This window comes from Danio rerio, chromosome 5, assembly GCF_052040795.2.
Source record: "Danio rerio strain M-AB ecotype USA chromosome 5, GRCz13ab, whole genome shotgun sequence".
Lineage (NCBI taxonomy): Eukaryota > Metazoa > Chordata > Actinopteri > Cypriniformes > Danionidae > Danio > Danio rerio.
The window spans coordinates 55,953,051-55,965,398 of NC_141025.1; the positions used below are offsets into that span (position 1 = coordinate 55,953,051).

Below are 12,348 nucleotides of genomic sequence, written 5' to 3' on the forward strand. Positions count from 1 at the left end.
ACAACACGTCTGTGCATATAACATTAACTCATTTATAACAACAACATTTGCGTCAGCTCTGTGTGAAGTTAAAATAGTTATAAAACAGAACTTTACCTATCTAACAAAAATACTTTAGCCAAAAGTAACTCCAATATTGATTCAGGATTTTAAAAAGTTTTAATTCAGCATTTGATTTCACCACGTCTGTGATTGTCTCGTGTGTGCAGCAAGTGTCGTGAACGTGCCACACTCATTCAGACACGTTAATGGCAGATATGCGTGAACAGCGATGTGCAAAAGCCCAAAATTGCATTTGTTGACAGACAGTTTGAGCTACTTATCAGAATCATGGTAGATGTCGGCCCGCCAATATTTAATTGATGAACATTTTTTTAGTTTTATGCGTTACCCAGAATATAAAAATACATATAAACACATTTAGATCATTTACTGTAATCATTACTATTGGACTGTGAAGAGACTTTTAACCAGCACAACAAAAAAAGTTTCTGGAGACAATCACCTACTTTACCTTTAAATTAGATATTCTGCTTTGAAAATGTGTTTTTTTGCCAGAACGTATGTCTTTGTGTTGGTCCCTTCAACCTGCCCTATGCCACTTTATCCAATTATATTTCAGCACCCCGGGTTGCCTTGTTGGAAAACGGCATATATCACTCATTTATTCATTCATTCATTCAGAAAGGTTCTCAAAGCATGCCTCTGTAACTGAAAATGCAACCTTGAGTGGAAAGTAGTCTCCAAAATGAGTTGCAGATTTAGAGTTCCACATGAGGTGGTTATTAATTAGCAAATAATATAAATATAACAAACATAAACATTAAGTGAGCATTTTACATTGTAACCCTGTGTCCTAACAACACACTACATGCGGAGATTTGCAGTGATAATTGCTTTGGCAGCTATAACACACAATTTTCAAAGTTGTGTGTCACAAAAACACTCCGTAATCCACTCAAAACGATATTGAAACCCATTTTCGAAGATCATACGTTGTAAGCGATGTAAATGGAAGTTCTAAACATTCTACCGGAAGACGCTGATCGCTATGGCGCCTTCCATGCAGCAGCCAAGAAAAGGTCTACACTGTAAGAAAATATTCTATACACATTGTGTAGAAAAATACGTACAAAAGAGATCAATAAAACTGTTTAAATTGCCGATTATGAACCGACAAACAAATGTTTTATTTATATGCTTTAAAATAGTATTCAGGAAACAGTTCAAAATAAGAGAATGTCATATAAAATTTGTATGTTTAAAAAAGCAAAATCAAGAGCTATTGTAAAAATAAGTTTATATCTGTCAAAAGGATAAATAATGTATATGGACTAAATGTGATGAGAAATTAATTAGTTTTTATTTCACTTTGTAAATTTGAGAAAATTAGTAAATATAAGGTGATTTAATATTTAGATGGCTGTGAATGTATAGTCAGAATAATGAAGTATGTGTTGGATTTTGTTTGTTTGGAATAATACGTGTACATGTTTAAACTTGTTTAATGCACTTATGTTTGTTCTGCATCATCAAACTTTGCAGAAAGCGTTATTCATTAGTTAATTTTTCATATAAGGGAATTAATAAGCAAGGCTTCGACCTACAGTAGCAGTGGTCATATATCTAATTTGTGAAATGATGGCAGTAATGGGTAAAATAAAAAATGATTGAATTAAGTTATAAATGATTTTTTTACTAACTTGAATGTTACTATTTCCTAGAATAGCAAAGATGCTAATGGATTTGTGCTAAGTTCTCATTTTTGCAGCACTCTATTTTGGTGGTTGTTTGTTGTGCTTGTAGCACAGCTCTGCACACATGAGTTATTTGAACATGCTGTTTTTTTTCCTCCCCTTTTGTCTTTTGTTTCTCTAGTCATTGTTCATATGGAGGGAAGTGGAAAATGGCCTAGCGAGCAACTGGCTATACGCCACATCAAAGCTGCCTTTCACATCTGCTTGGGTGAACTGCTTACCAAGCACCACAATTACAAATGCCATGCCAAACCCAACTATGTGGATGTATGGAAGGTGATTTTGTTTTACATATGTGTTACCAATTATCATCTGTCCTAAAAGAGTTATTGAGCACATTATTTATTAATATTTGATGTATGCATTCATTCAATCAATTAGGATGGACTAGCCTTCCGTGTTGAAGTGGCTTATCACAGAGAACCACACATCTTGAGGGAAAGTCTGACCCCTGAAGGAATGCTTATCTACAGGGACAATGCTGAGGCCCAGGCGCTGGAGCTGGAGACCCAACACAAACCTTTCCTCACCAGCACCTTGCATGGGTATGCTAACATTATCAAGTACAACACAGTTTCTTGATTTAGCCAAAGACCATAGCATACACATTTAGCATAGTGGCTTGAATAAATCTTTAACTTGACCAGGGTGTTTTCAGGCCCTTAAAAAGTATTAAAAAGTCTTAAATGCCATTTTACAAGGTATTACATTTTGTATCATTTTTGATTATACAATGTATAATTGTATGCTAAAATTTGCCTGAATTTAATCTGCCAATAATGGGTTGCTGTTTAGCTAGCTTATGAAATCAATAAAATCCTTCTAGATTTGCTGCTTCGTTTAATGCGGTAACCATTTTTCCTGCTCTTCTGTAGATGCCCCTGCTGAATTAGCATTTTTATTTATATGCAAAATTATTTTTATGTTAGGATTAGTATGATTTGCTGTCTCTGATGATTAGTAATTGGTTTAACAAGTAGAACTGTTAAAACAGTGCTAAAGGGCGATACATATGCAAACACTTCATATCCTAATATTAATACCCCTCAATGTTTATTTTATTTATTTATTAGGATAAACCCCATGAAATGTATCCTTTGTCATTCAAGGGGGTCCCACAATTAATCACAATCACACAATATAACACCAAAATACAAAAACAAAAAATAAAATTACACAACATCCAAAAAAAACATTAACAAAAGGAGAATTAGTATACATAAACACACATATTTTAGGCTTGCCACAATAGACGGGGTTGACGGTGTAACCGTTTTTAAGACGCAAAACCAGTGACATGACTTTTCCAGTATGACACAGTCCCCACGTTTTTATGTTTTTTAAGTATTAATTTTTTTATAAAATATTTATTTGAATTAAATGGAAAATATAATTCTAAATAATTTACTTAAGACGAGAGCATGCACTATAATTACAATCTGAACATAGCTACATTGCTTCATATTTCATTTATCACATGAGGAGAATGAGAAGAGTTGAATTTACAGAAAGAGTATCTCGGACGATTTAGTGTCAAAACGCAATGCAAAAGAGCCTGCTTGGCAATGTTTTGGGTTTTAACCAAATGCAAAAAAAGAACCTAAAAACGTTAATTAGGCAATCTGCAAACTTTGCCTGACAAAGGTGGCAGCATCTGGAGGCAACACAACTAATTTATACACGCATCTTCAACGCACCTTGATGTTTAACTATTGGTGGGTTGCGGGTAGGGAAAGATCAATAGCCATAAATACGCAACGCATACTCTCATTTTAAAAATCACTCGACCATCATCTCACAATGTTTAATAATAAATAGTCTTTTTTTTAATTAAAACGAGTGATTTAGCAATGTCGCACCATTAATAAGCCAACTGCAGAAAAACAAAGCAACCATCGCGGTAGCAGTGATCACTTTTTCCAAAGTTCAGCTGTTCTTTTTTGCACTTGATTATTATGTGTTTAATCTTTGATAAAATCAATAATGAATAGGCCTACAAGAGTGTAACCTGTATGTGTGCGCGTGTCTTCACTGAGGCCACTCTCTTTAAAAAAACGAAAGTTGCTTCGTCTGTCTGGTAACATTTCAGCTTTTAATCGAATGAAATTTTTATTTAGATGAGGTAATATTTAAAAAATGCAGTAAAGTTACTGACATGCAGACACATCGAATCTGAGGTCTGATCTTATCTCTCTCTCTCTCTCGCTGTCATCCAGACATTGATACAGACGCAATACAAGTCAAGTCGCAAAACTGAGGCTGGTAACAGCTGACAGTTAGAATAGCTGAAGCCTTTGCGAACTCTGTCAAAATATAGCACTGAAATTAACAGACATAAATGTCTTTGAGCCAAAAAGTCTATCTATGGTATATCTGTAAAAACGCAATCAGAGCCAATATTATGTAGAAGTTATGTAGCCTAATAATTATAATAATTCTATAAAAAATGAACACCAAAATAAACAATTCATCGCATTTTTCGTTTGATGAAATATAAGGAAACTAAAAAAATCTAAGGGTGGCTAGTTTGTATTAATGTGTTTTAATTTTAATAAAAATATACTTAGCCTATTTAAGCTTAACAGCTATATACGCTGCCAATAGGCAAGCCATTCAAAATATATTATTTTACTGTGTACTGGGTTATAATGTGTATTTTACAATAAACACTAAATGGAGCATGTCTCACTGTCATTTGAAACATGCAATTTACAACACACCAGAGCTGACGTCCATGCAGTGTGTAAACTTACAGGGGGATGTTGGACAATAGTCATACTGCGCACCACGTTATTCAACTCCAATATCTCTGAGGGAAATTGTTACCAGATAGCCAGTATTAACTTGCGGGGTTTTACAAATAATAACTATTTTTAAAAGGAACAACACGCAAATAACAAAACCAATAAAACTGGTCCCGTGGAGTTCAGCACTTAATCTTGCAAGTGTATGCTGTGTGGTGGGTATAGCACCCTTATGCAGCGCGGGTTGGCAATTCACCCAAAACTGAAAAGTGAAAGTTTAATACGCACGCATTTAAAAGCGTAATAAATAAAAGAATAAAAGAGGAAACCCCCACGTCGAAACCGGTATTACCGATGTTGTCACATGTCGATTAACCGGTGGGGAAATTTCCTCATCGTCACAACCCTAATATACATAGTACAATAAGATATACTGATCAATGAATCACATTGCCACGTAAATAATAACATCCTCAGGAAAAACAAGTACAGTCCAAAGTATAATATGACAGCAAAGTTTGCTTAAACACCCTAAATGATGCAGTATGAACAGAATGTCCTAAATGATAATTTAAGAAACAAATACGAAATGTTGTAAATAATAAGGATACTTAAAACGAATACATTTAAATATTTAAAGGAAGGTTTAGAATCAAGCCACACTCCAAGGTATTTAATCGTATCATCTTTACGCAAAAAAGTACTGTCACTACAAATTATGTAATAGGAGTACCTTTTTGATTTATGTTTTTGCCTGGAAGTTTTTGCCTTAGTTCTATAAAGCGGTCTTTTATTATCTGAAAGCCAGTTTTGTAAGAGATTAAAATCATACTGAAGGGAAAACTGAATTTGTAAAATATCAGAATCTGACACGTATGACAGTATCATAGTAGGTGGTGCTTTATCACTGAAGATGCTCCTTTAATGCATTCTGTTATGTTCAATTGTTTTAAATTACCCCCTATTAATACTGTAAAAACATACCTGAACACTTCATCTAACAATTTTAAGAGAACTGTTTTAAGTAACGTTCATTGTTGTCCTTACCCCTGGCATTGTTTGTTTATTTATTTATTTTATTTATTTATTATATTTTTTCCTATTTCTCTTTTTTATGTAGTTTATATTCGTTATAGCAATAATAAATGTTACCTCTATGGAATATAAGGTTAATAGAGAAATAATGTGCAACATTATATTTGTCAAAGGACAGTTTACGTGCATGTAACCCCACTGGTCTAAGAGACAGATTGAGATCTGAGGAATGAGGTTTACGCAATCATCAGCTGGCTTTTGTTACATTAGGGCAAATATATGTCCAAAACATCATTTATTCATTTTAGGCCTTGTCATAATCCTTTTGTTAGACTAGTTATAATGTCCAAGACATTGATATTAATTATAAATGCTACCTTTGTGCCATTATTAGCTTTTTCCTTTTAAAAATCTGCAATCTATTGCTTTTTTTTTATTTGCAGTTACCGGATGTAATGTTGAATTTTAACAGTTGAATTTGAGCCACTAAATTTATGGAAGCAAATTTTTCAACTGAATTGAATATTTGGATATTATACTTTATATTTTTAAACAGAACTGAATATTTTGAAAGTGAAATCTGGAAGTTAAGTATGAAGTATGGAATTTAAGTATGAAGTTGTGTTTTGAATTGAAGTATTCACAGCTTAAATAAACAGCTATATTAAATTTCAGGACTTAAAATTAAAAACCCCAATTATTCAAGTCATTTAAATGCAAGCAATTGTTATTTTTATTTATTATTTTTTTCAATTAGTGCTATTCAACAGGCTTTTTATGTCAATAATTTGGGCATTGGTTTTGTTCCATAGATTTGTTTGTTACAGTCAGTATTTAGTAAAAATGCTGCAAGTTAAAATGTCGCTAACATTACCGCTTGAAATCAAAAAGGACATGAGGCCTTAAAATGAATGTATGAAAAGAGTCTTAAAAAGGTCTTGAATTTCACTCATTGTATATACCCTGTTGATATTACATATTAGGCTCCAGCAGCAGCATGGATGTTTCGGTGCTGTTTGCCGTCTGGCGAAACGCTGGTTGGCATCACAGTTCCTTTTAGAGGATGTCCGAGAAGAAGCAGCTGACCTGATGGTAGCTTCACTGTTTCTACATCCTGCTCCCTTCACTCCACCAAGGTAAAATTGTCTCCTGGGTTGTTTATAGTTAAAGGCAACATTATTAGCTCTCCTGAGACATTTTATTTCTTTTAAAAATATTTCCCATGTGCTGTTTAATGCGGAGAATATTGCTATCAACACATTTTTAAACACAAGTTTTTTATATTTAAATATTTTGGTCTTTAAAATATATTTTGGTCTTTGCCATGATGAAAGTAAATCATATTTTACTCTTATTTAGCAAGATGCTAGTATTCAGCTTAAATGCATTTTAAAATGTTTACTAGGTTAATTTGGATAGCTAGGCAAGTTAGGTTAATTTGGCAAGTCACTGAAAAATATGTCTTAAATGACCAATATAATTGACCTTAAAATATTTGTACAAAAATTCCAGTCAAAGTAAAACAATTAATTGTTTTGTCCCAAAAGAAAGTAGTAAGTAATTAAAAGGTTAAAAGTTAATTTGAAAATACTGTGAAATTTCCCTTGCTCTGTTATATTTCACAAAAATTAAGGGCTTAATTGAGGGATAATAATTTTGCCTTCAGTGTATTTATTCATAATTGTATACATAAACAGTAACACCATGCCTCTTTCAGCTCCCCTCAGGTGGGATTCCTTCGCTTTCTTCATTTGCTTTCCTCTTTTGATTGGAAAAACAACCCCCTGATAGTCAACCTTAATGGAAAGCTCACAGGTAAGCTCCACTTGGAGTATTTCATCATTGATCTAATTTGTAATCTATTACAAAAGCTGACGACTTGTCAGCAAGTTATTGTTTACTTTACAAAAAAGCAGTTTTTGATATATTAAGTCTGCAGAAAGCTTCTATCCATTATTTAATGTTATGCATTTTTGCTAAAAAAAAAAAAAACAACAACAACAAAAAAAAAGGTGATACCTGTCTTGCATTGGCTTTCTCTTTGGCAACTCTTTGATTCATTTCAGGGTTCATTAAAGTACTTAGATTTTTTTTTACATTGAGAACATTCATGTTTATGAGAGGAAGAGATATCTCTAATAACATTGTTATTGTTGTTGTTTTAAAAAAATTGGGATGTGCCGATACAACATTTTAACTTTTGATACCAATATTGCAGCCTTCAGTACTAACCGATACAGATACAAAACCGTTACAATAATCAGCACAAATCATGAGTACTTTACTTTTACATATTTCATTGAGTGGAGTGTATGATCTGATAGATCAAACTAAGAACAAAAGTCAGCAACAGTATGTATGGAACAGAAACAACCAGTTTATTAACTATTGGTTGCATAAATGTGAACTATTTACAAAAGAATATATAAAAAAAGAGTTAAAGAATAAATATTAAGACCCTGAAATACAGCTTAATTGAATAAACAAAAATATATTTTTTAAAGTGCAAAATACTAATTAAAGGTCACTTCAGTTATTTATTTTTTTACCATCAGCAAATGGTAGAAACAGCTGAGAGCAGGAACATAAGAAAAAAAGTATTGTTAATTGAACAACTGCAACAGGTTGAGTGTCTAAAGTTTCAATTTCACACACAGGTTCTTGATGAATTTTTGATCCAGTTTCGAGCTGAAAAATATCTATCACACTGGGCAGCAGAAATAAGGAGTTATTGTTATAAGTTCTTGTTAAGTAAATAAAAATGTGCAGAATGGTTAGTACAAACATTTACATGATCAGATCTACTTAATTTGTGTTTTTTTATCATAAGAAGATTATGGTTGTAACAACGTTCCCAAACAAAACATTATTAATTTTATAATAATATATTGCACAAATTATCTTTAACATAAATATACTTGCAGTAGCTGGATTAAAACACACCTTTTTTCCACAGCACATAAAATAATGTGACTTAAGAATAATTTTAATTAACAAAATTCATTTTATTTGCATAATATATTGCACAGATTCCACCCTACTGCCCTCATGGGAAAGTACAACAATGTAAATAGAGACAGAACTGCAAACTCGTGTGCAAAGCTGACACTGTTTATCAGAGCACTTTCTCTTTCTGGGCTTTTTAAAGAAGAGTTAAACATGGGAAAGCCTCTAATTAAATTTTCCTTCTGCCCAAAAGTAATGCAATCTAAACACCTACATTCTCTCCTAAAAAAGCATCAAAAGTACATTATGTTGTCCAACAGCTGCAATATTTTTCAAACTTGTGAGTTTATTCATCTGCTGTCACACATTAACTAATAGCAGAAATGATCATCCTACTAATCATTCTGATCATTGCGTAGATACTGAAATGAGCATTTTTGTGTTTCAGTTGCTGACACCACAGATATAAAGAATGAATTTGTGTCTTCGAGAGAATCTCTTCCCACCATGTTTATAGCTACTCCTAATGACAAGAAGGTCTCCATCTGGACTAAAAAGGTTCCTTCTGTGCAGGTTTGTAGATGTTCTTAATTACACTTTTTGACCAGTTATAATAGTTGGTATATTATACAGAATACAAACATGACTGGTGTTGTCTCCTCCACCCAGATGCTCCAGCGGGCTGTCATGTTGGCAGCAGAGAGTCTGCGTGTTTTAGAGAATCAGCTTATTGACTCCAGCCAAAAACAGGACGTTCGGGTCAGTTCCTCAATATTCAACCTGGATTACGCTAATATAGGCAACTGTCAGCATTTTGAGCTCAATGTTTCCTTTCTTTGTTTCTAGGTGGTATTTCGTCCACCTCTGGATGCTTATGATGTTCTGATCCACCTCATTCCACAGCAGGTTCCTCTGTTAGCTAAAGCTGTGGATGCTCCTGCCCTCAGTTTCCAGCAGGGCACCTTTAAAGGTGAACCAGCGACCTCAGGAGGAGCTCTGCCAGTCATAGACTACAATCCAGTCCAGCTGTATCTGTCTGAGCTCAGGGTTTGTGTGGCTTTCAATTCACTGTTTGCTCAGTGCTGTCACATTTTTTTAGATACAAAATTCAATCCGATCAATCGTGTACCAATTATTAATTTTCTATTTTTAAGGATGCATTTGGAGATTTGGCTCTGTTTTTCCATGACCCATTTGGTGGAACCGTGATCGCTGTACTGTGGAAGCCAAATGCCTTCGAGCCACGACCTTTCAAGGTTCCTCAATTATATTTTTATCTTGTTTTTACTATTAATATAGTGTCTGAAGTTAAACTACTTCTATTATGCTGTATTATGTCTTTTTAATATAATTTAATTTTTTCGTTTTTTTATTCAAGTTTAATATTTTAATTTCCTTATACTATGTAATGTGGCTTGAGCTCTTTTCTCTCTGTGTCTGATATGATTTGTTCAATGATCTGTCTAAAACCTGCTTTTCCAATCATCTACTACTAAGACTAAATGAAATGGAACAGCTGCATGAATGGCAAACTATATGAAATCAACCCGAATATACATGAAAGACATTTTTCAAATTTTATTTTTGAGACCAGGGATGAACAGACCGTTTATACCAGATTACCAAATGCTGAACTGGTCACACTAGGTTGGCTCATTTGTGAGTTACTGAATAATAATGCTCTACCAACATGTAATTACTGACAAGCTGCTTTCACCATAGAACATATTGCATTCGAATGTGAACGTTTAACTGTCATTAGACAAGATTTTTTATAAAGAAAACACTTTGATGGGAAGAATTTGAAGTTACTTATTAAATATTGAATTGAAAAATCATATGTAACTTTTAATAAACGTTTTTGTGAATTTTATTTATATATTTGTTTTTGTATCATCTCTTATTGAAATATGAAGTTGTTCTTATTATGTAATGTTTTTATGTATATTGATTTTGCCATGAAGTAGCCATAAGTTGCTGATGTTGGCAATAAATAAACAAACTGTCCAGACCATATCTGAAGTTCGTTCAGATCAGGATTTAGCTCAGTACTTTAAAAAAAAGTGATACAAACAACAAAGATTTGGCCAGTTTTAACATATCATGTCCTTATCTTTAGTAGTGAACACAAAGTGTCTCCTTGACATGCTGAAAATGCACACCAGAATTTTACATATTGTGAGCAACCAATGAAGAGCATTGACTGATCTGTTACAAACACCTTTTTTCTTTTGGGGGGTAATAACTCTTATCAATAACTTTAATCTTTGACATTTTCCAGATATTTTACATTCACAAACAGCGGTAATAAACATTACATAACAAGAAATGAAAAGTTAAGATGCAAAAACCTGAAAGTGCTTTGTGAAATTTTCTCAGCCTTCTTTTTTTGTTCTTTTCTTTCACTGTAAAGGCATAATACATAATTTTGAAAATAATTTTTGCTTCTAAACTCTTCAAATATCCCCCTTTAAAAACTTAAGTACACTTTACGTGATTGTAATTACAGTTAAAGTTTTTACCACTTCTTGACTCTGTATTCTTTCTGTTGTCAGACATCTTTAATGAATGCCCGGCGTGTGGAAATGAACGGAGATGTGGCAACCGTGGTGCCAAACGTAGAGGCTATCCTGCAGGATTTCCGCATCATTGGGGAGGGACTTGTCAAAAAACTGGAATTACGGACAGAAAAATGGGTTGTCTAGGGTCTGGCAGTGTTTTCTGTAGAAACAGCTGTGCATCTGCAGTCTCTGTGTGTTTACTTGTAACATTAAATGTGCTCAATTCGCTTTGATTAAATTCTCAGCATCTGCCTTTTAACATTTTGTTTTATTGGTGTATTTTGATAACAGGATTTTTCCCTTTATACAATGAGTGTGAATTACTTTTCTGTGTAATTGAGACTGAATCCACCTCTGTAAAGAATGAAGCTGTTATATTATTCATCATAAATGAATATCACAAGACATTTTATTATACCCCAGAATCATAATAAAATATGAATTTATGAATTAAATAAAAAAATGTCAGGATCATAGAAACAGAAATATGCTCATATTTTAGGACCATACTTTTTCCACTAGGACATTGTGACATTGTTGAGCCAAAACAAAGACACTGAGATGTTATAAGGTAAAAGTATGTTCGTTGAAACAGTTCATGGTACCTTTTATTCTGAGACTATAGCACTGTCTGAGAGACTGGGATCATGAGTGTTCAACACATCTACTGCAAAATGGAAAGTGAACAAAACAATTGTGGCTGTATTTTCTCCATCTGAAATGTTTATATATATATATATATATATATATATATATATATATATATATATATATATATATATATATATATATATATGTGTGTATGTGTATATATATGTATGTATGTATATATATATATATATATATATATATATATATATATACACACACACACACACACACACACAAATACACATGATTCTCACCAAGGCTACATTTAAATACAAAGCTAATATTATAAAATAAAGGTTAATAACGCTAATATGATAAAAAGTATTTTACTGAATGTACTAATCACATTTAACATTTATATTAATATATATATATATATATATATATATATATATATATATATATATATATATATATATATATATATAATTTATTTATTTATTTTAGATCAGTAAAATGATCAAGTTCAATAACCTGCTGAAAAAACAGCCTAAGCTGGTTAGCTGGCTGTAGCTGGTCGACCAGCCTGGTTTTAGAGAGGTTGGCCATTTCTAGGCTGGTTTCCAGACATTTTCTGGGAGATAATCAGCTAAAATCAACTTGGCCAGTCTGGTTTAAGCTGGAAATAGCTAAGACCCCTCTAAAACGAGGCTG

At 32.9% G+C, this 12,348-nt stretch overlaps 1 protein-coding gene across 1 annotated transcript in view; it reads left to right on the forward strand.

Moving 5' to 3' along the window:
* Nucleotides 1-11,519, forward strand: part of nol6 (nucleolar protein 6 (RNA-associated)) — a 28,917-nt gene extending 17,398 nt beyond the window's left edge. Inside the window, 9 exon segments of the mRNA NM_001161511.1 lie at nucleotides 1,879-2,033; nucleotides 2,139-2,302; nucleotides 6,520-6,672; nucleotides 7,254-7,351; nucleotides 8,931-9,055; nucleotides 9,152-9,241; nucleotides 9,329-9,529; nucleotides 9,637-9,738; nucleotides 11,038-11,519. Of these exon segments, the coding sequence (NP_001154983.1) occupies nucleotides 1,879-2,033; nucleotides 2,139-2,302; nucleotides 6,520-6,672; nucleotides 7,254-7,351; nucleotides 8,931-9,055; nucleotides 9,152-9,241; nucleotides 9,329-9,529; nucleotides 9,637-9,738; nucleotides 11,038-11,187 (1,238 nt within the window). The 3' untranslated portion in view covers nucleotides 11,188-11,519.
* Nucleotides 11,520-12,348: the final 829 nt, after the last annotated feature.